Source organism: Spermophilus citellus, assembly GCF_964194105.1.
Source record: "Spermophilus citellus genome assembly, chromosome: 7".
Taxonomy (NCBI): domain Eukaryota; kingdom Metazoa; phylum Chordata; class Mammalia; order Rodentia; family Sciuridae; genus Spermophilus; species Spermophilus citellus.
The window spans coordinates 165,436,611-165,463,931 of NC_138188.1; the positions used below are offsets into that span (position 1 = coordinate 165,436,611).

General features: G+C 57.7%; 1 protein-coding gene across 3 annotated transcripts in view; it reads left to right on the forward strand.

Annotated features, from left to right (window-relative positions):
- Window positions 1–14,622, forward strand: part of PCBP3 (poly(rC) binding protein 3) — a 227,031-nt gene extending 212,409 nt beyond the window's left edge. For all 3 annotated transcript variants that reach the window (XM_081301485.1, XM_081301486.1, XM_081301484.1), the window contains 5 exons: window positions 5,758–5,836; window positions 6,514–6,573; window positions 8,867–8,919; window positions 12,646–12,815; window positions 13,945–14,622. In XM_081301485.1, coding sequence (XP_081157611.1) covers window positions 5,758–5,836; window positions 6,514–6,573; window positions 8,867–8,919; window positions 12,646–12,815; window positions 13,945–13,981 — 399 coding nt within the window. In that variant the 3' untranslated portion in view covers window positions 13,982–14,622. The remainder of the gene's footprint in view (window positions 1–5,757; window positions 5,837–6,513; window positions 6,574–8,866; window positions 8,920–12,645; window positions 12,816–13,944) is intronic.
- Window positions 14,623–27,321: the final 12,699 nt, after the last annotated feature.

The following is a 27,321-nucleotide window of genomic DNA, read 5'->3' on the forward strand; positions in this document are numbered from 1 at the left end:
CTGTCCATGTACCATGGTGTCCTGCTAGGATCAGGTCAGGTGTGGTCCAGATTCACGGAAGGGAAACAGCACCAGTATTTGGGCATGGAACAGGAAAGAGGGCACGCAGACCCTGGACAGACATGGAGACCGGGTGGGCTTCAAGGCTTGCTTCCTCCTGTTTCTGTCATTTTACTTACAGTGGTGCAGTGAACTCCAGGAAAGGCTTGCTTTCCTCTTAGAGAAACTGCACACATGCTTGACTTACAATAGGGCTGTGTCCCGATAAGCCCTCATAAGTAGAAATTGCACCTAAAGCACAACCTGCCGAGTCTCCTGGTTTAGCCACAGCACAGCCCAGGGTCAGCTCTGTACCGTCATGATGGCAGACTTGAACTCTCGCTGCCCAGCATCCCCGTGGAGTGTGGAGCACAAATCACCAGCTAGAAGAAGGCCCAAGCTCCAGGCAGTTTCTACTGAGTGCATATTGTTTAGACCACCACAAGGCCAGATGGTCAGAAGTCAGGGGCCCTCGGGTGAACTTAGAAGCACCCTCAGGCATGCACCTTTATATCTAGCCTTGGAGTTTCCAGACCACTCCCTTGCTTGGCATCCCCATCAATTGAAAGATGAAGAAAGCAGCAAACTTGAAACCACAGCCTGTGAGCAATGACAGAGGATTTGCCATCTGTCCTCTCCAGAGCCTGCACAGCCAGGAGGTCCACCCCAGGACTGTCGGCCTCATACCTGAAAGAAGCTCTGAGAGATTCCCCTGGCAGAGAGGGGGGCAGTGCCATAGAGGGTGTTGAGCACTCTGGAGTGGTCAGCACCAGGACTGATAAGGAATTTGCTCTTTATTTGGAATATAGTGGGGAGAATGTGGAGGTGTGTATCAGAGTAAAAGAAAAACGTGGGCTGGTGTGCAGCCAGACCATGTAGTGGAAGTGCCTTCATCCCAGCGTCTGTCACAGTGCCTCTGAGGTGGGCAACACTTACTGTGGACCTGTGGAGAACAGAAAGTCTGTGTACTGCAGAGCTCGGGGCAGAGAGCTGTGGAGAGCTTCCCCTCCCGTTTGTTCATCATCTCCCTCCAGAACCCTGTAGAGAGGTGGGTGAGAGGACCCTCTCGTTGATGGTGAAAAAAGGAAAGAGCCGACACCCCATCCTGTGGAGACACAGCTGATGGCCACACCCCGGGCCCTGAGCCTGTGTTCTTGCCAAGATGCTGGATCAGGAGTGCTACAGAGGCTTCCCCGGCTCCACCCGCTGCCAGAGGGTGGCTGCAGTCCTGCCTCACAGAACTGGAAGCCCAGATTAGCCTTCAGTGCTGGCTGGAGCTGTCTTCCTACCGCCTTTCTCTCTCCCCGCAGGCAGGCACACAGAGCAGCACCTCCTATGCTGTGCCCTTGAGTGCAAGGCTCTAGCTCAGTTCCTCCACCTGCCCTCAGGAACAGACACTGTCTTCCCAAGCCCATCGCATGACTTGTTCGCGTGGGAGTCTAGAAACACTGGTGAAGAAAGATGACGGGGAAGAGCATGCCCGTGAGTAGAGGCCAGGAGCTACTAGAGTGGAGAGGACAACTACGAGATGTGGCCTGAGAATTCTCCCAAGTTAGTAGAAGAAGCCAATCCTCACATTTAGGAACTCCAACAAATCCAAACAGGATAAACAAAAAGAAATCCATCTTACATCTATATATAAAACCAAGGCCCAAAGTCAAATCGTAGAAGTAATCATATAGAGGAAGAGCAATGAGGAATCTGGTTGACTCTTTTAAAGTCTTGCCTTATTAAAAGTCAAAGAGGACAAAAAGATCTAACTAAAGGAGAGACAAACCATTCTCATGGATTAGAACACTAAGAATTGCAAAGATATCACTTCTTTCCAAATCGCTGTACAAATGCAATATAATTCCAGCCAAGATCCAAAAAAAATTGTTTTCATGCCATTTTAAAATTCATATGGAAGGTGGGGGTGTGGCTCAGTTGTAGAGTGCTTGTGTAGCATGTGTGAAGCCCTGAGTTTAGTCCCCAGCAACACACACACACACACACACACACACACACACACATATGGAAGAGCATAGGTCAGGAATAACAGCAGAAGGGAGATCAGCAGAGTGGAGCACATGGCTGGGGAGGGAGGGAGGAGAGGTGCTGGGGAGTGTTATAAGTACGAGCAGGAATGGCACTGTGAGTCCAGCTCGGTGTACAGTGACAATGCATCAGTAAAAGAAAAGAAAAATAAGTTTCCACAGAAGAGAGGGAGAGAAAAAAGCAATCATCAGCATATCCATGAGAAGGATAGGGAGACTTGCCTTCACAAACACCAAGTCTTACTGTAGGGTCACGGCAACCCAGAGTGCACTTCATGTGCAAGGAGGCACAGCCGGTGACCAGGCACCCAGCATCTGAGCCTCAGGTGAGGAGACCTATTGCATGCAACCACTCAGTGCAGACCCAGGAGAAAAGGGATCACTCAGAAATGATGCCCGAGAGCTGGCCATCCCAGGAAGAGTGGACATTCATAACAAACAAAACCATCCTCATACACCAAGAAGGTCAACGTGAGAGAGCGAGCTGAGACATGTTAGAAGGGAGTGCAGGAGAATTCCCTTCCTTTCTCATCGGGGAAAGATTTCTTAAAGGAAACACCAGCTTAGACCAGAATGGGGGACTGGTGGGTCAACTGCACTGCAGATGTGGAGTCCTGCTTCTCTAAAGACACCATGAGCAGAGAGGACAGACCTCTGTGGCCCGACAACCAAGGCAGGTTTACATCCGAGTCACCAGCGACAACCCAGGAAGGAGAATGGGCAGAAGACACGGCATCCTGGACAGCTAGTGCTGGGCAGATGAGAGCACTGTGTGTGTCTGCACTGGCCTGAATGGGAGCACAGGGGCCTGCGTCACGCAGCGTGGGCCAGCACTCATGGCCCCAGTGCTGGTCTGCTCTTCTGTCCCGGTGCCGTAAAGTGGAGGGAGAGTGGGGCCTGGCTGTACTGCGGTGGGTGCCTCCCTGCCTCTCCCCTCCTCCTACCAGCTGCCCCACTCCTTTCTTTATCCCTCCCTCCTGGTGATCTGGAAGCACTGGAGCCACAAGTGTGGTTCCTTTAAATGTTAGAATTATCTTTAAAGCTCCTTCAGCACTTAGTCCTGTTCTCTCCTTTAAAAAAAAAAAAAGAAAAAAAAGTGGAAATTGAGTCCCAAGAGGAGAGGGCTGATAAACAGGGCCAAGCCAAGATAAGAAAGATGCCAGCTGCCGTCCCCTGCCAACCCACCATCCACTTACTCAGCACTGCCCACCAGCACTGCCCCACTCTGGCCTCAATCTATCTTTGCGGGGGGGGCGGGTTATTTGCTAATGTGGCAATTTTCTCTTAAAAAACAGAAAGTATATGGAGCTAGGAGGGTTAGGGTGATGGAATTGAGCTTCTGAATATCAGTCTGGAGGCCAGTGGAGCCAGCCTTGAGAAGCACTTGTTTTACCTGTAACGTGGCCATCCTGGCAGATGGCTTTACCTGTGTGCCCAGCAGGTGAGGCTGCAGAGTAGGTGGGCAGCTGGGATGGGCAAGCTACAGCTAAGGCATGGCAGCACTCCAAAGCTGCCCTTCACCCACAGACCCCTTTACAGATTAGAGAACTGAGGCCTATGGAGATCGGAAGTTCCCGTGTCCACATGGACCAGCTGAGGCCAGCTCCCTTGCCCCCAGCCAGTGTGCCTCACAGTCCTGGTGATATCCAACCACATGGTCTCCAAAGATGCAGGGCAGATGGAGGGGTGCTATTCCTCTGGGGTGCAGGGCAGCCTGGCGGATGCACGTAAGAGCACAGGAATAGCAGGTGTGAGCAGAGTACAACTGTCAGGATGCCCCAGGCCTGTGGGTGCTCACACAGGTCCCCACCCAGCACCTACCCCTGAGGCTCACTGCAACCCCGGTCCTGCTGCAGGGCTGCAGCCCCAGGGGTGTCCTGGGAGCACATTCCTCACTAGGATGCCCACGAGCTCTGCTCTCTCCTGCTGCCTGTGGTGGAACATGGTCTCCCCTGTTCCTTGGCCTTGGCCATCTTGCCTGGAGGCACAGTGCTTTTCCTGTGACTTCGACTGAGGTCCTAGTGATGTTGTCTCCTGTCCATGCTCTTCTAGCCTTTACCAGGCAACTCCACTCGGGAAGTTTAACCACCCATCAAGGTCAAGTCACGGGACACATGTGGGCCAGGGGGAACCAGGCAGTGCTGTACCTGGGGCGGGCAGCTGGTGCTGTGACATGCCAGGCTGCAGGTATGCCATTAGCTTTCTCGCCCTTGCTGTAGCCTTGTCAAACATACCTTCTTCAGGGGACACAGAACTGTAGCTGACCCCAAGTCACCATGTCCCTTGACCTGAGCTGCTCCTAGGACGAGCTAGGACTCCCCCTTGCAGACCCAACCCAAGTACCAAGGCTCAGGGAACAGCCAGGAAGCTAGGAGAAGGCTGCTTTCAAGATATGCCCAGTGTAAACATGGCCACCTTTCCTGGGGAGGGAGGAACTAGACATCTGACAGGCAAGTGTCCCTCCAGAGCCAGTGCAGGGAACAGACTGCACTCTCCAATTTCACTACAGTCAGCAGTCTGGGGGCACGCCCACCTAAGTTCCATCTCCAAGGTGTGATCTCTGAGGCCACAGGCCTGTTCTCATGTCAGAATCCCACACAGTAGGTGCAGGGAGAGGCCAGGCTGGCCAGCCAGCACCCCAGGAACCCCATTCCCAACAGGCCCACCCCAGCCCCTACCTGGCTCAGGGTGAGGAAGGGCCAGCCAGGGAGAGCGCCCTGACCCTCTCAGGGCAGGGAGCTGGGTGCAGAGGAGGCCTGGATGGCTGCCGCTATCCTGCATGGTCCTGTGTGGAGGAGCTGGATTCCACTGTGGGAAGGTGCTACCGCCTCACTTGGCACACCCCCAGCCTCCGCCTATTAGGAGGGGTGGTCTCTGTGGCTGCTAGGACATTGCCCAGAAGGCTCATAGCCCTGGAAGAGCCAGGCCTGAGGAAGGCCAGCGCCCTCTGCCCTGGGGCCCCACACCTCGAGAAGGTGGGAGAATTCCAGGCAATCTAACTCTGCTCCCAAAATGTGGACTAGTTGACCACAATTTACCTTCGTCTTCTACGCCTCTCAGTTTTATTTAAGAAGTGAGGCTCCTGGAAAAGCCTGTCTGGTGGGGGCTGAGGAAGAACCTGCAGGACAGTAGTGGGCACAGACGGAGGCTGATTCACACAAGAGCCTACAGCCCTGGGGTCCCTTGGGATCTCAGCCATGCCCTGTAACCCCACGTAAGTCAGGAATCCCTGGAGAGGACTGCAGGGAAGGTGCATGGCCCTCACAAGGCTCCCAGGCCGCTGTCTAAAGTGAGGCCTGCAGGACAGGGCTGAGGCAGGGGCAAGGTCTGAGGATGTGCCTCTGGAGCCCAGAGGTGTGAGACCCTTAGAAGCCCAGTGTTCCTGCTCCATGGCCCTCATATCCCCCTTGCACCCCTTGACCCAAGGACCCTGCCAGCCTCCCACACACACACATCGAGGCCTGGTGAGAGGGAGGCAGGGCTGGTTCAAGCCCCACGGCTACTGACAGCCAGGCCCACCGGTTCCACCCAGGCCAAGTCCTTGAGTCCTGCTGCGTCTGCCATGTGTCCGCATGGCCCCCCTCTCTCTCTCTGTGCAAAGTTCTGTTACTGCCATTTTGATTTGGTGTACTTGTGCTCGATGACAATAACCTTCTTAGCTCTCATGTCCCTCCTGCCCCAGCAGCTGACCAAGCTCCACCAGTTGGCCATGCAGCAAACCCCCTTTCCTCCCCTCGGACAGACCAACCCCGCTTTCCCCGGTACGTACCCAGCTGCCCTTTCTGACCTCCTTCTCTTCCACCTGGGGACTTTCTCTGAACTGCCCTTATGCCGAGCAGCGAGCAGCGCAGGCGCAGTGGAGGCTAAGGCCCAGGCTGCAGTCATGCAGTGGGCTTGCACGCAGCGGGGCCAGGGCCAGCTCAGCGTGTCCGGCTGGGGGCTAGTTTGCCTCATGTTGACCTTGGGTGTCCTTGCCTGCGCAGAGACATCTGCCCCTCCGTGGATCCATGCTTGGCCAGCAGTGCTCTGTGCCGCCCACAGGCCGTCCTGTGGCCCTTCCTGTGAAGGCATCCAGGAGACCAGCCCTGGGGCATTTCCTCTCCAGGAGCAGGTTCTACAACCACAACGTGGCTGCACTTCTCAGGGTGGCCTAGCCCTGGATGGCACCAGCCCTGCCAGGGAAAGCAGTGATGTGAGCCAGCCCGGCCCAGGCTGTAGTGAGGCAGTCAGAGCAGCCGGCCGTGGCCTAGCCCGACATCTGGCAGCCGGGCATCCTCCCACAGGGGCAGAGCAGCCCCAGTGGCTGTGGCCGGTGACAATCTACCACTGTGTGTTAGCCGTGCCAGTGCCAGTCATATTTTGAGCTTCCCTAGTTGAAGGGACCTTGCTTATCTCCTTGAGGGCAAAACATTAAACCTGTCTCTTCTTTGCTCTCCAGGAGAAAAGCTGCCTTTACACTCCTCCGAAGAAGCTCAAAATCTGATGGGCCAGTCGTCAGGTAAAGCAGACCACACTGGTGGGGCTGTAGGCCAGGGGGGGCCCAGCCCCTGCAGCAGGCTGTTCTGCAGGAGGAGGGCGGGACCCCACTCACACCTGGGGACAGGGTTTGTGTGCCTGGCATGCACACCTGCCAGAAGTTGGCAGCATTAGTGGCTTGGGACTAAAGACAAGCGCTGCCCAGGAGCCCCACAAAGGTCAAGCAAGGTAGCTGTCACCACGCTGTTGGCTGGCTGGTGGGTCTGGGCATGCGCAGAGCTGGCAGTGTGCACCGCGAGGGGAGGGCCTCTGCTGTCATGGTCCTCGTGGTGAGGCAGCTGTGCTGGGAGGGAGCTCCTGACCTTGCCTTTTAGAAAGTGTTCCTCAGGGCTCTGAGCAGACCTGAGGAAGGTGAGCACGGCCTGTCTGTGCCTCCTTCTGATGTGCATCACAAGTTTGCCCTTGGGACACTGCAGCAGGGAGTGCAGAGACCTGTAGATTCTGTGACAGGGTACGAGACCCACGTTGTCTGGGTGTGAAGCCTTTGGAGGAGCCATGCTGGGGCTAAACCAGCTAGCAGGTTTCCTGGGTCCCTGTGATGGAAATGCTGTGTACCCTTCACCCTGTGTGGACTGCCCCAGCACATGGCCAGCATCGTCTGGCTTCCTGGCTGCCTCCCCTCACCAAGGCCAGAGCCCTGCAGCACCCAGGGCAGCATCTGAAGAGGGGTGGGAGAGGAGGAACATTGGCCTGAGCTCTGGGGGCTGGCTGGGCTGTCTCCTGTGCTGGGAATTGCTGCTTCTGCGTCAGACAGATGAGCGCGTGCTCTGAACAGAGTCCTGAACTATCCGCTCAGGTGGTACGTGCTCTGAAGAAGAGTTCTGCCACTTTCCTCCCTCAGTCAAACATGCCAAGCCCTTAAGTGTGGCCCCTGTTGCTGTCTCATCCTGAGCAGTCAGGACTCAGGACTAAGGGAATCTTTCAAGTGACATTTTAGATGTCACCATTTATGGACTGTGTACAGATAGTTTAAAAAAAAAACAAGTAATTATTGTATTGAAAAGATATGTTATGAAAAGAAGATAAAGACCAGAAATTCCAAGTTCAGATGTGCAAAAGAAAAAGAGCCAAATTTGGGATGAATTGAATTGAACCACTCACTTCCACTGGGATCCCACTGTGCCGGGCACTTCCCTCAGGGCCTCTCCCCTTGGGAGACTGGAGCAGGCACCTGCCAGCGCGGGGGCCCAGGTCCTTGAGGGTCACTGTGGGGAAGGTGGATCTCGCTGAGGATGTTTTGGGGAGACCCCCAGGCCTATGCAGAAATAAGACTGAGGCAAGGGCAGAGGCAGGACCAGAGGGCGGGAGAGGCCACCTGGCAGGTCTGGGTGGTTGGAAGGAGCAAGAGCAGGGCTTAGCCATAGCCTTGCAGGTTGAAGTCACCTCTTGTTGAGGAAATGGGTCACCAAGTGCAGAGACCTCTTGCACTCAAGGAGCAGCCGCGTGGCATCCATCTCAGGGGCTCCTTGTGCCCTATTTCCAAGTCCAGAGAGGGCGCTTAGGCTCAGAGGAGCTGTCTCTCAGTGGTGTGCAGGCTGAGCCCTGAGAAAACAAAGCCTGGGCTTCGTGGTGGATAGACTCTGTCCTCACTCTCCACTGCAGGAGGGAAGGCTTTGCAGAAGTGCAGTCTGCGCTGGGACTAGAGTCCATCTTGGCTCGGTTCTCCTGGCTCCCATCGCAAAGAACCATGTTGCGACCTGGGCTGTCCCAGCTGACCAGGACTGGGCTCTGATCAGAGTTGGGTCAGAAACATAATAAACAGCAAGTGCTCTGTGGCCACTGGTCACTGCAGCAGGACTACCTGGGGTCAGGGGTCAAGCAGAGCAGGCTCTGAGCCAAAGAGGTCTCCGGGAGCTGAGGAAGAAGGGGTGCTCAGGGTCAGCATGGCCTGTGCCCTGGACACACATGGATGCCTGAAACATGGTGATGCCCTGCTTAGCCCGGGGCTCGTTGGGGTCTGCACAGGGAGTGGGGGAGCACATGAGCACATTTGGAGTGAAGTCCAGGTGTGCCCAGAACCAAAGGAGGATAGCATTGTGCTTGGGTCTCATTTTCCTTTTGAGAGAAGTCGGGGCTCAGGAACTGAGGTTGCTATGTGGGCCTCATGGGCTCTGAGCCCCTGGGCTTGCTGATTCTTGCCCTCAGCTAACCTTTCAGCCCTGCCCTGTCCAGCCCAGGGGAGTGTAGCCAGGCCTGGGGGTGTGACCTGGAGCAACCTTCCCACCAGCCTAACCATGTCCCCTTGGTGTGCCCAGGTCTGGATGCCAGTCCCCCGGCCAGCACTCACGAGCTCACCATTCCCAATGATGTGAGTATGCCCCTGCACCCTCCTGTCCTTGCGCGGGAAGGCCAATGCGGGCACAATCACCCTCCACCCAGTGGCACCCTGGTGGCCCTGCTCCCACTCTTTGATCTCTCTCCTCCTCCCTTCCATTTTAAGCTGTTTTAATGCCAGTTATAGTATATAAGTTTGTATGCCTAAGGTATCCCACCAGAAGGGGCCTTGGAGCCTTCAGATGGAGGAGAGCTTGGATGCCAGAGTGGGCTGGAATACACCTGCCCGGTGGTTGTGGCCTAGTTCAGGTCAGACCCTGCAGAACCAGCGGCCCGGGTGGGTTCTGGAATCGACCCACCGCACCACAGCCCACAAGCTCTCTATGGAGCTCTGGCTTCAGCAGACCTGAAGTCCATGGGCCACAGGCTGGTCTGGATCCAGGTATGCGAGAGGCTGTGGCCTGGGAGCCAGCATCCCTAGCACACTCAGTCCTCCCCAGGCTCAGCAGGGTTCTGGTGAAGAGGGGTGCCATTCTCTGAACCCAAGGATCATTCTACTCTAGATTTGGACTTGTGAGAACTTCCAGTGCTCTGGAAAGGCAGGAACCTGAGGCAGGAAGCAGGCAGGCAGGAGGACAAGAGGCCAAGGAAAGCCAGCCAGCCAGTGGAGGGACCAGGAGGCCTGTGGCCGCCATCATGGGGCATCCCCTGTGACTGTAGGCCAGGCTTCTGTGCAGCCAGGGCATCTCTCCAGGGCTCTCCTGTCCTCCAGCTGCGTGGTGGGAGAGACCCCAGCCTATGTAGAGATGCATGGGTCCTCACTCCAGCACTCAGCTCAGGCCACAGCACAGGACCATCTCCAGGGCAGCACCGCTACCCTGTGTTCTTGGAGGAGATCTCGGCTTTGTTTGACCCCTGCCCCTGGTCCCCCTGGCTTCCCTGAGCAGGTGGTTCCAGCACCCGCCATGTCCTTTCACCTGAGTGAGGAAAGCAGTGCATGTCCTACCAGGAAGGGCCTCCCTCAGCCTCTTACCTGCACACTGCTCCCTGCACCAGGGAGGTGCTCCTGTCGAGCGTTCATTCCAGAGCTCAAGTGGGCCACGGTCCTGCCTGCCCACCCTCCCCAGGGGTCTCTGTGGGGAGGGAAGCCTGCCCCTCAGGAGGGTGGCAGCGCCCTCACCCATGCCTGCTCGGAAGCACGGCCTGTCATCCTGCTCCCAGGAACAGGGGAGGGCCTCCCACTCACCCCAGACCTCAGGGGACATTCTGGGCTGCAGCCACTGGCACAGTCCCCCAGGGCTGAGGTCTGCAACTGGCAGACACCTGCCACCTTCGTGAAGGTGAGGAGGGAAATCAAGCGCTGGTTCTGACACTTGCCATTACCACGTCCCAGTCAGGCTCCTGGTCGCAGCTGGCCATGCCTCGTCTACAGGCTGCCTCAGCCCATCTGCAGAAGGGCACTCAGTGATGGGACTTCTGTGCTTGTGGGTCTACAGCAGAGACCCAGGCCAGGCCAGGGAGCCCCCACACCCTGGTTCACTCCCAAGGTCACTGTGGGCCTCCCTCATGGCCCAGTCCAGAGCTTGCTCCTGGCCATGTGGCTCCTCGTGCCTGCCTCCTGTGCCTGTCCTGAGCCCAAGCACCCACCTGCCCAGGCTGAGGCTCCCTCCTGGGTCCTGAGTCACCAGGGCCTTTTGCTGTATGAAGCAAGGCAAGCTGTCCCATGGAGGGCTTCCTGAGGACAGGCCAGGCAGGAGGTATGGCCACAGCTCAGTGTGGCATCTGGCTAAAACAGCCACGCTTTTTAGAACATTTTACTTTCCTTTGCACTTGTAATGGGGGGTGTGAAGGTGAGAGGGGAGTGGCCTCAGGGCTGCATGTTGATGGCCCAGCAGGTCCAGGAGAGCCCAGTGGGAGGGCCCTTGGGTCGCAGGTGCCCTGAAGTATCTGGCCTAGGGCAGGGCTGGCAAGGGGCTCTGTGGCTTCTCACATTCTGCTGTGACTCAAGGGCAGTGTCGCCCAGTGAGCGTTTCTGCTGAGGGTAAGCATGCTCCCATGGCGGGGACCCCCAGCACTGGACACAGGACACCTGGGGGAGGCAGAGGGCTCGAGGCCTCGAGATCCAAGCCCGGGGAGAGAGCCACCCTCAACACTCCCAGGCACGTGCAGAGGGGAGAACGGGGGCACTACTACCAGGCCAGGAGGAGAGCAGCGGTGGTCAGCACTGTGAGGATGGCAAAAATGCCCAGGTGGGGAGAGCCCAGGACGGAGAGCAGGCTGCAGAGTGTCCAGGACAGACCCTAGAGGAGAGGAGGCCATGGGGGCTGGGGCCTCAGCAGTGGTCATACCACTGGGTGGTCTGTACTCTCCCTCATGATGGGGCAGAACTGTTCCTGCCCAGTTTCAAGGTCCAGCATGCCAGGCCCTGGTCCAAGATGAGCCCTCAAGATCTGGCACACAGCCAGACAGGTTCGTGGGCCGTGTGCAGGTTGGGAAGATAGGTCCCTGGCCTCGGGGCCCAGGCACACTCAGAACAACCACACAGGCGAGAACAGGGAGGGGTGGGAGTGCCCAGAGACACAGGCGGGAGACTGGGTTCTGGGGAGTGGAGGCTTCACCCCACGTTCCCCAAGAAGGATCTTTTCAGTCTAGTGAGACCACTGGTCATAATTCAGGTAACCAGCAGGTCTCTGTGGGGACAAGAGCTGTTGATGCAGTACACATCCCACCTGGTGGGACTGCTGCTCATCACCAGCTTTGTGTGATGGGACTTCTGTGCATGTGGGTCTATAGCTCCCCAACCCCACCTCCTGCCCAGCCCCAGCCCCACCTCCTGCCCAGCCCCAGCCCCTTCACCCAGCATCTCATGGCAGTAGGGGAAGTGTTCCTGACCCCATCTCCATGCCCTGGCCCCTGGGCCAGTGCCCACAGGAGGTGCAGCCATTAGCGTGGGCTCCTGTGGGCTGCTTGCTGTGGCCTGGGGCTCTCTGCCTCTGTCTGACCTTCCTTTTCCCATGCTCACTTCAGAGCCCTCTGCAGTATCTGTGGATGTGGGGTTCTGCTCCAATCCAATGGCAAAAGGCAAGCGATGCCACCTAGCTCCTCTGCCAAGTCCTCTCTGTGGTCTGCTTTGATCCCCCCATGCAGCAGGTTGGGCCAGGAGGGGTTCTGGCTACTGCCAGAGAGAAGGCCATGGCCTCAAGGCTACTGCTCCCATGCCCAGGGTGGCCCACTCTTTTCCCTGAGCTGCTTAAGAAATGGTCCCTCAGTGACCACATGGTCATAGCTACCGCACTCCCTCTTTACATGGAGGTCACAGTGGCAAGGAAAGGAATGCCCAGCGAGCTCTCGGGGTCCCAACAGAATCCACCAGAGGGCAGGTCTCTGGTGGACATGAGCCTCCTGCATTCCCTCGGCAAGCCTGTGTGACACCTGTCTCTTGGCCAGAGTCTTCCTTCCCACGCTGGCGTGGAGTCCCCGGCTCTGCCTCTGCCCTGCCTGCCTCCGTCACTCCTGTCCAGGCCAGAGGAAATCAGCATGAAGTGGCAAGGCCTTGAGACAGTCATCTCTTGATCTGATGGACCCCCAGCGGTGGGGCGGGTACTGAGCAGAGGCCGTGTGGTACCAACAGGCGAGCCCAGGCTGCTCTATGGAGGGCCAGGGGTCATGCCCAGGAGCATTGAGTTCCCTGGCTCCTGAAGAGGCCCTGCAGGGGACTCTCAGGATGTCCTCTAAGGAGTCCCTCCATCCTTCCTTCTAGCTAATAGGCTGCATAATTGGACGCCAAGGGACCAAAATCAATGAAATTCGACAGATGTCTGGAGCTCAGATCAAAATCGCTAATGCCACCGAAGGGTCCTCGGAGCGTCAGATCACCATCACGGGAACCCCGGCCAACATCAGCCTTGCCCAGTATCTCATCAATGCCAGGTAAGGGACTCCACGGCCACAGGACCCTACAGGGGCTCCTAGCTCTGGCCTGCAGCCCACCTCTCGGCTTGGACAGTTGAAGCAGGTGGGAGCCCAGCCACACTCTCCTTCCTAGCTGGACATGGGGACAGAGTGTACTGGGCAGTCTCCTCATTGACACGGGCCACCCCCTCTTCTGGTTGGTTACAGTGAGGCGCCAGGAAACTGGAGGAGTGGCCATCCAGGGTGGTAGCGAGGTAGCATGTCCAGAGAGGTCCTAGACCTGGGCCACTGGCCTTTGTCAACCAGACTGGTCCAGAAACATGGGAGCCTGGACACTTTGCCGTGTGGTCTTTACAGACCCCTGGAGGAGGGAGAAGACCAGGGCTGAGCTGGCCCCTCCTTCTGTGTCCAGAGCCTAGTAAGGCAGTGGCACTTCCCCTACATCAGCTGGCAGGAGGCTGATGGAGCCATCTAGTGGTGGCAGCCCCACGTGGGCTGTTGGACTTCCTGCCCTGGTGCCTCCCCGAGGGGTCCCAGTGAAGTGGGAAGGGGTTGACCAGGAGAGACGAGGACCCCCCAGCCTGACTTCACCCTCCCATCTCCCCTTCCCTGCAGCTCCCCCAGGGCCATGACCAGGCTCCAGTGGAGTCTACCCCTTTCCACTCCTGGGCCACACTGCTGGGCGGGCAGGGACCAGGCAGGTGTGGAGTTGGCCAATCAGGAGATGGGGTGCAGGGAGGCTTCCAGCACCTGCCCCCCACATGCCCTGATTCTACTGCAACAGCCCAGCTGGAGCCCTTCTGGGTGCCAGAGGATGCTGACCCAGGTCACAGTGATTCTCGTGAGAACTATGAAGTCCCTTCTTAGGTCAGGGGAGTGAGGGTTAGAAGGTCAGGATCGCCCTCTAGGGGCAGGCCCAGGGGCTATGGCTGCTGACCAGATCCCCCAGTGTGACACAGTGATGGGCAGGGAGAGAAGTCCCTGTGGATGCTCCAATCGGCCTGCCTCCTGTGTGCTGTGCCTTGTCCATAAGTGTGCTGCTAGGACCACATGCCAGGCCACAAGGGTGCCTTGCACCCTGCCTACCTCGCCCCCACCCACCTCACAGGAGTGCCATGACACGCCCCTATGCCTTTGTCTGTTCCAGGCTGACGTCCGAGGTCACCGGGATGGGCGCACTCTAATCCTACCCAGGCCACACTGTGCACCTGACCGCTGGAGCCCACGGCCTCACCGGCTGGCGCACTCTGTACAAACCGCCTGCCCTTCCTCGCAGATACAAGTAGTTTTCTTACGTACCGACGGTCCATGCAGTAGACACCAGCCCCAGCCGTCTGCACTCAGGCTCGGCCGCCCGCCCCCTTTGGTAGTTGGAGCCCGTCTCCATGCATCGGCATGCACTGCTAAGTATTGTAACGCTTCGGGGAACTCCCATCCGTGACATGGTAGAGAATTGTCCTCAGTGTCCGTGTGACTGTCTAAGATTTGGCTTGACGCTTTGGCACACTTCCTGTGACCTGCTGTCCCTGCGCTCAAGGTCCCTGCTCTCTCCCCTGTGCCCAGTCTCCCCTCAGAGCCCACGCTGCCTTGGCTCACATTCCCATCCAGCCATGTGCTGGGATCTGGGCTGCCTTTCCTGCAGCCTGTGGGAAACGCCCAGGAGAGGAGGGGCTTGGGGGACGTCTAAGGAATGGGGCAGAGTGGCAGAGGGTGCGGGGCCCAGCTCCACAGGGATGTCCCCTGGGGGAGGCACTTGTGGGCCCCAGGCGTCTTCCGGGGTGACTGGAGAGTGCAGCCTCTCCAGAAAGCCCCTCTGCACTGTTGGAGTTTAATAAACGTTGTGCGCCTCCCCCATCGACTCCGTCTCGTCTCTGCCCGCCGCGCCCATCCTCACCCCTGGCAGAGCCCTCAGCCGTGCCAGCCTGCTGGCCAGAGCACTGGGTTCTCTCACAGTGAGCTCAGGTTCATCGCCCCTGTCACAGCCTGCTCTTGCCCTTCTGCCGCTGAATTTGCACATGACTTAAATGACAAGGGTGAAAACCCCACCTTCCACTGGCACCAAAGGTTGGGCCCACCTGGTGGTCCAGCTGCTGTCAAGTAATGAGTGCATCCACACCCCCAGCTCAGGGAACCGTGTCCTGCCAACAAGCAGGTCCTTCCGCCTGGCTTCTCCACCTGCATGCCCGCTCAGTGCTGAGGACCCAGACCCAAGGCTGGGGGAGCCCAGGAGAGCCGAGACAGGATGGCACCTTACCTCTGCCTTGCACTCCCGACCCAGCACTGCCAGCTCAGATCCCGGGTTCCTGGACCCTCCAGAGGGCAAGTGAGGCCTGGCAGAGGCAGATGGACCCAGGCAGGGAGGGGTTCCACACCCTCTCACCCCAGAGGTGCCTCCTGGGGAGTCATGGTCCCTGCAGGTGAATAGCCAGCCTGGAACCTGTCAAGCTTCCTGGGCCACAGGGCCTGGCCCGGGCTCCTGGCCAGCTGCAACACCCCTCTCAGAGGGAACCTGCTTCTCGTCTGCCTGGTGACTTTTCCAGGTTTCCTCCAGGATGGTCCTGGCCAGAGGCACCTGTGGTCTGTGCAAAGTAGCACAGAAATGAGCCCAGCATGCCTGGCCACTCACATGCTGCAGGCTAGGGCAGAGGCTCTCCCCTGGGACCTGCATGAGGGCTGGGGAGGCCACAGGGAAATGGAAGACACTGGCCTTCCCCAGCATCCATTAGCTGGGCAGCAGATGGCAGCCATGTCCTACCATGAGTGGGACAGAGAATGATAGTGTCAACAAGATAAAACCCAGCACGAGGGGTCAAAGGTGCAGTGTTGGACCCCCAGAAGGCATGAACAGGTTGGGGTAGAGGAGCATCCCGGGTGAGGCAAGCCAGGACGTGCTTGACCCTTGGCCCTGGGCTGTGTGCCTGGAAACAGTCTCCCTCTGACCAGCCAGCCCTGCTTCCCCCTAACTTCAGATGACTTCACCTCCATGCAAGAGAGGGGACAGGTGAGACTCCTCCTTCCTGAAGGGAGGGAGGACGGTCCAGGGCCCGTGCCACAGCCTACAGCTCAGCCCAGCTCGTGGGAGTGGGGGATGCTTGGTCAGGAGCTGGGATGGGCACACTGTCCACCCCGGCTTTCGGATGGCTCCCCTGCCATCGACAGGACAGCTCCCTCGGCAGCTGTGTGAGGTGGGCACCCATCATTCCATGCCAAGAGGTGAGGCAGAGGTCTGTTGGGCTGGTCACGGGTCTGTCACCAAGGGAAGCGGTGAGAGCAGCCTCACCTGCTGACTTGGGAAGTCTCTTTTCCTTTAAATTGATCTTGGGGTTCAAAATCGTTAACACAGTTACTTATCGTGTCCTTGTAGGTTTTTAATCCTTTAATTGTTTCTCTATTTTCAGTCCCTCTTTTTTTTAACAAACTAAAGAGAATGATTATTGCATTCATAGGAATGGAACGAAAGCAACAGCATTATAATTTTACAACATGAGACATTTATGTAGAAGAAGTTTCATTTTTCAAAAATGTTACCCTATTTCTTCCCTTTCCATCTTCCTCGAGCATCAACGGCAGCCACTGACCCTCACAGACAAACTGCTCCATGGGGTTGGACAGTATACACCTGAGTGTCATCTGTACTACTTCACAGAAGACTTAGCCATTCAGTTAGAAGGACGCACAGCATTAGAGAAACAGTGTCATGTGGACTTGAGGTACTGTTTACTAGCACAAAGCCCTTTATTCATATTATTAAAACAGCAATAATAGAAATAAAAACTACTGTAATGAAAATAGAACTCAGGAACAAGGTCATTAAATGTAACTAAATACATTCTAACATAGACACCATGTAGTTCCTCTAAGTATCAGGTAAATCATAACCTATCTGAAATTCTAGTTTCAGAGAAAAAGGGCAGAGACAACTACAAAGAAGGTGCTTTGTGTTATCAGGTCCATTTTATTTATTAATAGCTTTATTTTATTTATTTATCTTTACGTAGTGCTGAGGATCGAACCCAGGGCCTTGCACATGCCAGGCGAGTGCTCCACCGCTGAGCTCCAGCCCCTGTCAGGTCCATTTTAAACAGCTGAGATCCTGTGGGGACTCTGCACTGGTCTTTCTTTTCGCACAGCTCCTGTTGTCCCTGGGTTGTGACAGTTTCTGTCTGCACACTGCAGTCGACCTTGCCATTATTTGCATCCTTGGACTCTTGAACAGCTTTTCTAGGCCACAAGTTTCACAAAAGGGGAAACCCTAGGGCACGTGTACGGCTCCTGGATTTTTGCAGATCCAGAACAGAACTGGACGAAGACAGTACAAGGAAGGCCCACGGTTGTCCCAGGCTCGAGCTCCTCAATGAGAGGCCAGGCAGAGTGGACTGGGGCAGGCACCAGGTGCCCGGAAGAGTGGGGATTTCATCTTCCTTTTCTTGATTGACATTGCCAGAATCAATAGCTCTTATTAACCTTCTTGAAGTATCTCCTTTGGCTTCTGCTGGGGGTGCTTGTTCTGCTTTGCTGTGGTGTTGATTTTCCCAGGACCTAGGTCCTCTCTCCTTGTTGGCTGTACTGACCGTGCTGTGCTCTTCCTCCTCCAGAGGCTGCTGTGTGGAGCTCTTCACTCCGGACCCCATTCTTGGGGATTGGTTCAGCACTGTGTGTTCTGGGTGCTGCTCTGGGCATGTCCCCTGACCTGTGTCGGTCGGTTCCAGCCGGTTCTCATTCCCTCCCGATTTCTCCTGACCCCGGTTCTGAGTGCTTACCGAAGGCCACACCTCTGAGCTCCTGCTCATTTCCATGTACGCTGCTCATGGTAGGCACTCACACCCTCTCTGGCACTGACCCTCTTGTGACCAGTGCTGAGGTGTCCGTGGCTGTCCCGTGTCTTCTGGAACAGATGTGCATTCTGCTCACTTGATGTGAAGTCCCGTATCTCGCAACCTCTTGGTCACCGCATGGCCTGGTCTTGACCATCTTCACTTACTCTCTTCTGGTTTGGTCCATGTGGGAGGCAGAGCATCCCAAGGACATTGTATGTGATCCCTGAATAATCCTATAACTCCATCATGTTGCATGCTGGGTATTAAGTTTGCAAACTAGTTAAGGTTTCTGCTCTTCTGACCTAAAAGTGAGGGGATAATCCTGGATGATCCAAGTGGGCCCAGTTTAATCACCAGGTTCTTAAATGGGGAGGAGGGAGGCCCAGGAGGGGCCAGGGGCACCAACAACCCCCAGGTGAGTGCGAGCTGTCTGAGGAGGTTAGGAGGGTGAGGAAAGGGAACCGGCAGTGAGGGCTGCAGCCCCAGGGCAGGCAGCGGGCTTTCGGCTCAGCTTGCTTAGACTTGGGGCAGGGCCCCATGTTGCTGTGCCCGGGCCAGCTTGGGGTGTGCTAAGGGTGGGGTGCACTGAGCCAGGTGGGGCGTCTCTCTGCTCTGGTGCCTGCAGATGCCCCGCGTCTCTGCCTTGCAGACACTGGGTTCTTACCTAGATGCTTCTGGGTATTCGCCTAGTGTCTGATGTCTCCATTCTTTTATTTTCAACTTTTTTATTCTTTAGCTTATGACAGACTGATCATTATGAGATCTTGCCTTCTGTCAAGGTTTTCTGTGTTCTAAGTGGAAGGTGCCACAATTGTAATGTTAGACTTTATTTATGCTACTTTATTTCCCGTTTCCCATTTTTATACTCCATTTCTATTTTCATTGAGGTGACAGACCTCTCTTCCACTTGGCTACACATTAACTGTGGTATTTTAAACGTGATTGTAAGGTCAGGCTGCGGCGGCGACCAAAAGGAGGCAGATTTTAAAAAGACCGGTGAACAAGGCTTTATTGAGATGTCACTCCCAGGCAGAACTCGATCAGACCGGCAGAGCAGCCAGGAAGAGGGTCGGAGGAGAAGCCGCTGGGGGCTCCACCAGACAGGAATTTTATGGGGCTCATGGCAGGAAGGGAAGGGCTTGGGACAGAAAAGGGGGTTTTTAGAGTCCGTTGTCCCAGTGGAGTTGGTCGGGGGAACTGGCTGAGATCCAGGATTGGCCAGGAGACTCTGCTGATGGACAGGCAGTTCCACGGGTGCCTGATTGCTGCTTCTTTCCTGTGCGTGGGCTGCTTGGCGCTCTGTTCCTAAGTCACCACCATCGACCTGACAGTAATCCCTGTTTATTCCTATGGGTTTTTACACTCCCGTGCCCCTCTTCTATCCCTGAAACAACACAGTAGTCATGTCTTCAGTTTTGGTGTGCGTCATCATGAACATACTCTTCTCGTCTGCGTCTAACCCAACCATCTTCCCCAAGGTGCTGGACCACACTGGTGCCCGCTCACAGGGGCGCGTCCCCAGGGAGACCTCCCGTGCCCTCAGCCGCAGGGCCCGCACCTTCAGCAGGGCATTTCTGCCACCTCACTAGATGGCTTCAGCCCGACGTGAGGCGGGACGCCCTGGCAGGAGGGTGTCACAGAGGAGAGCCACGGGGAACCTCCGCCCAGGAAGCAGAGGGCCCACTTTCCTGTGACAGGATAAGGCAGGAGTGACGTGCTTTCTGGGAAGGGAAGTGCCATAGAGGTCTGGGTCCCAGAACCACAGGCTGTGGGTCAGCAAGTCTCCGCAGGGACACGGTCCCCCTCGGAGACAGTCGACCCGATTCACAGATCACAGCCGCCCCTCGGATCTGTAACAGAGTGAGATGGGATTGGGTGACCCCGACAGGACCTCTTCTTTCTTTTGATTCCAGATGGGATCAAATCCTATCTGCTCAAAAGCTGGGAGCATTTGGACCCCAGTTAAAGAGAAGACCTTTGATCTTTGCACTGAGGCCTGGCCCCAGTACCGTTAGGAGATGGAGGACAGTGGCCCCCTGGGGGACCCTAAATCACAGTACTATTCAGCAAGGAGAGTAAATGGAGTGAAGCTCCTTAGTCCACTTGTTCCTTTACCTGAGACATCGTCCTGAGCTAGAGGACTGCACGCCTGACCCTCAGACCCTCGTCTGCTGCCCTGAGCCAGAACCAAACCCCAGAACAGGAAAACCTGGACAGAGGAAAGGGGACCTTATACCAGCTACTCAGGAGGTCCCCTGGGCCCATCGGAAGGAAAGCTGGCGGGTCCTAAGATGGCTTCCCCTTCACGTCCTAACTTAAAAGGACGGGAGCCCAGGCCCCCTCCTCCAGGGACACTCCACCTGTGATCCCAGAGGTGCTGGGAAATCGGCTGCTCAGGGCTGCGTCCTCTCAGGGCGATGCTGGGGCAGGGGTGTGGACCTGAGATGGTACGTGTCCCCCTTTCACTGGCTGAATTAAGGGGCATAAAGAAAGACCTAGGGAACTGAACCAGAGCTGCCTTCCCCCTTCCAGCGGTTATCATCAGTCTCTATGACTGTGCAGGGAGGTGTCCTGTTGCTCTTGAGTCACACTTGACCTTCCTTGAAAAGCACAAGGTCTTAGGAATGACTACGCTGCAGCAGGAGGGCAGAAACTTGGCTGGCAAGACTGGGAGCCTGGAGTCCCCTCCCTGAACCACACTGGGACGCTAACAGAGACAGAGACAATGGGCCAGACGTCACTGTGTACACCAGGTGTCAGGAGGACCGAGGACGGGGATGGACATCACTGTGTACACCAGGTGTCAGAAGGACCGAGGACGGGGACCAGATGTCACTGAGTACACCAGGTGTCAGGAGGACCGAGGACGGGGACGGACTTCACTGTGTACACCAGGTGTCAGGAGGACCGAGGACGGGGACGGACTTCACTGTGTACACCAGGTGTCAGGAGGACCGAGGACGGGGACGGACTTCACTGTGTACACCAGGTGTCAGGAGGACCGAGGACGGGGACGGACTTCACTGTGTACACCAGGTGTCAGGAGGACCGAGGACGGGAACCAGACGTCACTGTGTTCACCAGGTGTCAGGAGGACTGAGGACGGGGGTCAGATGTCACTGTGTACACCCGGTGTCAGGAGGACCGGGGACGGGGACGGACGTCACTGTGTACACCAGATGTCAGGAGGGCCGAGGACGGGGACGGACATCACTGTGTACACCAGGTGTCAGGAGGACCGAGAACGGGGACGGACATCACTGTGTACACCCGGTGGTAGGAGGACTGAGGACGCGGACCAGATGTCACTGTGTACACCATGTGTCAGGAGGACCGAGGACGGGGACCAGACGTCACTGTGTACACCAGGTGTCAGGAGGACCGAGAAAGGAACGGACATCACTGTGTACACCCGGTGGTAGGAGGACCGAGGACAGGGACCAGATGTCACTGTGTACACCATGTGTCAGGAGGACCGAGGACGGGGACCAGATGTCACTGTGTACACCAGGTGTCAGGAGGACCGAGGATGGGGGCCAGATGTCACTGTGTACACCCGGTGTCAGGAGGACCGGGGACGGGGACGGACGTCACTGTGTACACCTGGTGTCAGGAGGACCGAGGACGGGGATGGACATCACTGTGTACACCAGGTGTCAGAAGGACCGAGGACGGGGACCAGATGTCACTGAGTACACCAGGTGTCAGGAGGACCGAGGACGGGGACGGACGTCACTGTGTACACCAGGTGTCAGGAGGACCGAGGACGGGGGCCAGATGTCACTGTGTACACCCGGTGTCAGGAGGACCGAGGACGGGGACCAGACGTCACAGTGTACACCCGGTGTCAGGAGGACTGAGGACGGGGGTCAGATGTCACTGTGTACACCCGGTGTCAGGAGGACCGAGGACGGGGACGGATGTCACTGTGTACACCAGATGTCAGGAGGGCCGAGGACGGGGACGGACATCACTGTGTACACCAGGTGTCAGGAGGACCGAGAACGGGGACGGACATCACTGTGTACACCCGGTGGTAGGAGGACCGAGGACAGGGACCAGATGTCACTGTGTACACCAGGTGTCAGGAGGACCGAGGACGGGGACCAGACGTCACTGTGTACACCAGGTGTCAGGAGGACCGAGAACGGGGACGGACATCACTGTGTACACCCGGTGGTAGGAGGACCGAGGACAGGGACCAGATGTCACTGTGTACACCAGGTGTCAGGAGGACCGGGGACGGGGACGGACGTCACTGTGTACACCTGGTGTCAGGAGGACCGAGGACGGGGATGGACATCACTGTGTACACCAGGTGTCAGAAGGACCAAGGACGGGGACCAGATGTCACTGAGTACACCAGGTGTCAGGAGGACCGAGGACGGGGACGGACGTCACTGTGTACACCAGGTGTCAGGAGGACCGAGGACGGGGGCCAGATGTCACTGTGTACACCCGGTGTCAGGAGGACCGAGGACGGGGACCAGACGTCACAGTGTACACCCGGTGTCAGGAGGACTGAGGACGGGGGTCAGATGTCACTGTGTACACCCGGTGTCAGGAGGACCGAGGACGGGGACGGATGTCACTGTTTACACCAGATGTCAGGAGGGCCGAGGACGGGGACGGACATCACTGTGTACACCAGGTGTCAGGAGGACCGAGAACGGGGACGGACATCACTGTGTACACCCGGTGGTAGGAGGACCGAGGACAGGGACCAGATGTCACTGTGTACACCATGTGTCAGGAGGACCGAGGACGGGGACCAGATGTCACTGTGTACACCAGGTGTCAGGAGGACCGAGGATGGGGGCCAGATGTCACTGTGTACACCCGGTGTCAGGAGGACCGGGGACGGGGATGGATGTCACTGTGTACACCAGATGTCAGGAGGGCCGAGGACGGGGACGGACATCACTGTGTACACCAGGTGTCAGGGGGACCGAGGACGGGGACCAGATGTCACTGTGTACACCAGGTGTCAGGAGGACCGAGGATGGGGGCCAGATGTCACTGTGTACACCCGGTGTCAGGAGGACCGGGGACGGGGACGGACGTCACTGTGTACACCAGGTGTCAGGAGGACCGAGGACGGGGACCAGACGTCACTGTGTTCACCAGGTGTCAGGAGGACCGAGGACGGGGGTCAGATGTCACTGTGTACACCAGGTGTCAGGAGGACCGAGGACGGGGACGGACATCACTGTGTACACCAGGTGTCAGGAGGACCGAGGACGGGGACCAGATGTCACTGTGTACACCAGGTGTCAGGAGGACCAAGGACGGGGACCAGACGTCACTGTGTTCACCAGGTGTCAGGAGGGCCGAGGACGGGGACGGACATCACTGTGTTCACCAGGTGTCAGGAGGACCGAGGACGGGGACGGACGTCACTGTGTACACCAGGTGTCAGGAGGACCGAGGACGGGGACCAGATGTCACTGTGTACACCAGGTGTCAGGAGGACCGAGGACGGGGACCAGATGTCACTGTGTACACCAGGTGTCAGGAGGACCGAGGACGGGAACCAGATGTCACTGTGTTCACCAGGTGTCAGGAGGACCGAGGACGGGGACAAACATCCCTGTGTACACCAGGTGTCAGGAGGACCGAGGACGGGAACCAGACGTCACTGTGTTCACCAGGTGTCAGGAGGACCGAGGACGGGGACCAGACGTCACTGTGTACACCAGGTGTCAGGAGGACCGAGGACGGGGACCAGACGTCACTGTGTTCACCAGGTGTCAGGAGGACTGAGGACGGGGACCAGATGTCACTGTGTTCACCAGGTGTCAGGAGGACCGAGGACGGGGACCAGATGTCACTGTGTACACCAGGTGTCAGGAGGACCGAGGACGGGGACCAGACGTCACTGTGTTCACCAGGTGTCAGGAGGACTGAGGACGGGGACCAGATGTCACTGTGTTCACCAGGTGTCAGGAGGACCGAGGAAGGGGACGGACATCACTGTGTACACCAGGTGTCAGGAGGACTGAGGACGGGGACCAGATGTCACTGTGTACACCAGGTGTCAGGAGGACCGAGGACGGGGACCAGATGTCACTGCGTACACCAGGTGTCAGGAGGACCGAGGACGGGGACGGACATCCCTGTGTTCACCAGGTGTCAGGAGGACTGAGGATGGGGACCAGACGTCACTGTGTACACCAGGTGTCAGGAGGACCGAGGACGGGGACGGACATCACTGTGTACACCAGGTGTCAGGAGGACCGAGGACGGGGACCAGACGTCACTGTGTACACCAGGTGTCAGGAGGACCGAGGACGGGGACGGACATCACTGTGTACACCAGGTGTCAGGAGGACCGAGGACAGGGACCAGATGTCACTGTGTACACCATGTGTCAGGAGGACCGAGGACGGGGACCAGATGTCACTGTGTACACCAGGTGTCAGGAGGACCGAGGATGGGGGCCAGATGTCACTGTGTACACCCGGTGTCAGGAGGACCGGGGACGGGGATGGATGTCACTGTGTACACCAGATGTCAGGAGGGCCGAGGACGGGGACGGACATCACTGTGTACACCAGGTGTCAGGGGGACCGAGGACGGGGACCAGATGTCACTGTGTACACCAGGTGTCAGGAGGACCGAGGATGGGGGCCAGATGTCACTGTGTACACCCGGTGTCAGGAGGACCGGGGATGGGGACGGACGTCACTGTGTACACCAGGTGTCAGGAGGACCGAGGACGGGGACCAGACGTCACTGTGTTCACCAGGTGTCAGGAGGACCGAGGACGGGGGTCAGATGTCACTGTGTACACCAGGTGTCAGGAGGACCGAGGACGGGGACGGACATCACTGTGTACACCAGGTGTCAGGAGGACCGAGGACGGGGACCAGATGTCACTGTGTACACCAGGTGTCAGGAGGACCAAGGACGGGGACCAGACGTCACTGTGTTCACCAGGTGTCAGGAGGGCCGAGGACGGGGACGGACATCACTGTGTTCACCAGGTGTCAGGAGGACCGAGGACGGGGACGGACGTCACTGTGTACACCAGGTGTCAGGAGGACCGAGGACGGGGACCAGATGTCACTGTGTACACCAGGTGTCAGGAGGACCGAGGACGGGGACCAGATGTCACTGTGTACACCAGGTGTCAGGAGGACCGAGGACGGGAACCAGATGTCACTGTGTTCACCAGGTGTCAGGAGGACCGAGGACGGGGACAAACATCCCTGTGTACACCAGGTGTCAGGAGGACCGAGGACGGGAACCAGACGTCACTGTGTTCACCAGGTGTCAGGAGGACCGAGGACGGGGACCAGACGTCACTGTGTACACCAGGTGTCAGGAGGACCGAGGACGGGGACCAGACGTCACTGTGTTCACCAGGTGTCAGGAGGACCGAGGACGGGGACCAGACGTCACTGTGTTCACCAGGTGTCAGGAGGACTGAGGACGGGGACCAGATGTCACTGTGTTCACCAGGTGTCAGGAGGACCGAGGACGGGGACCAGATGTCACTGTGTACACCAGGTGTCAGGAGGACCGAGGACGGGGACCAGACGTCACTGTGTTCACCAGGTGTCAGGAGGACTGAGGACGGGGACCAGATGTCACTGTGTTCACCAGGTGTCAGGAGGACCGAGGAAGGGGACGGACATCACTGTGTACACCAGGTGTCAGGAGGACTGAGGACGGGGACCAGATGTCACTGTGTTCACCAGGTGTCAGGAGGACCGAGGACGGGGACCAGACGTCACTGTGTTCACCAGGTGTCAGGAGGACTGAGGACGGGGACCAGATGTCACTGTGTACACCAGGTGTCAGGAGGACCGAGGACGGGGACCAGATGTCACTGCGTACACCAGGTGTCAGGAGGACCGAGGACGGGGACGGACATCCCTGTGTTCACCAGGTGTCAGGAGGACTGAGGATGGGGACCAGACGTCACTGTGTACACCAGGTGTCAGGAGGACCGAGGACGGGGACCAGACGTCACTGTGTACACCAGGTGTCAGGAGGACCGAGGAAGGGGACGGACATCCCTGTGTACACCAGGTGTCAGGAGGACCAAGGACGAGCACCAGATGTCACTGAGGACGGGAACGGACGTCACTGTGTACACCAGGTGTCAGGAGGGCCGAGGACGGGAACCAGACGTCACTGTGTTCACCAGGTGTCAGGAGGACTGAGGACGGGGACGGACATCCCTGTGTACACCAGGTGTCAGGAGGACCGAGGACGGGGACCAGACGTCACTGTGTACACCAGGTGTCAGGAGGACCGAGGACGGGGACGGACATCACTGTATACACTGGTGTCAGGAGGACCGAGGACGGGGACGGACGTCACTGTGTACACCAGGTGTCAGGAGGACCGAGGACGGGGACGGACGTCACTGTGCACACCCGGTGTCAGGAGGACCAAGGACGAGCACCAGATGTCACTGAGGATGGGGACGGACGTCACTGTGTACACCAGATGTCAGGAGGGCCGAGGACGGGGACCAGATGTCACTGTGTACACCAGGTGTCAGGAGGACCGAGGAAGGGGACGGACATCCCTGTGTACACCAGGTGTCAGGAGGACCAAGGACGAGCACCAGATGTCACTGAGGACGGGAACGGACGTCACTGTGTACACCAGGTGTCAGGGGGACCGAGGACGGGAACCAGACGTCACTGTGTTCACCAGGTGTCAGGAGGACCGAGGACGGGGATGGATGTCACTGTGTTCACCAGGTGTCAGGAGGACTGAGGACGGGGACCAGACGTCACTGTGTTCACCAGGTGTCAGGAGGACCGAGGACGGGAACCAGACGTCACTGTGTTCACCAGGTGTCAGGAGGACCGAGGACGGGGACCAGATGTCACTGTGTACACCAGGTGTCAGGAGGACCGAGGAAGGGGACCAGATGTCACTGTGTACACCAGGTGTCAGGAGGACCGAGGACGGGGACCAGACGTCACTGTGTTCACCAGGTGTCAGGAGGACTGAGGACGGGGACGGACATCCCTGTGTACACCAGGTGTCAGGAGGACCGAGGACGGGGACCAGACGTCACTGTGTACACCAGGTGTCAGGAGGACCGAGGACGGGGACCAGACGTCACTGTGTACACCAGGTGTCAGGAGGACCGAGGACGGGGACCAGACGTCACTGTGTACACCAGGTGTCAGGAGGACCAAGGACGAGCACCAGATGTCACTGAGGACGGGAACGGACGTCACTGTGTTCACCAGGTGTCAGGAGGACCGAGGACGGGGATGGACATCACTGTATACACTGGTGTCAGGAGGACCGAGGACGGGGACGGACATCACTGTATACACTGGTGTCAGGAGGACCAAGGACGGGGACGGACGTCACTGTGTACACCAGGTGTCAGGAGGACCGAGGACGGGGACGGACGTCACTGTGCACACCCGGTGTCAGGAGGACCAAGGCCGAGCACCAGATGTCACTGAGGATGGGGACGGACGTCACTGTGTACACCAGATGTCAGGAGGGCCGAGGACGGGGACCAGATGTCACTGTGTACACCAGGTGTCAGGAGGACCGAGGAAGGGGACGGACATCCCTGTGTACACCAGGTGTCAGGAGGACCAAGGACGAGCACCAGATGTCACTGAGGACGGGGACGGACGTCACTGTGTACACCAGGTGTCAGGAGGGCCGAGGACGGGGACCAGACGTCACTGTGTACACCAGGTGTCAGGAGGACCGAG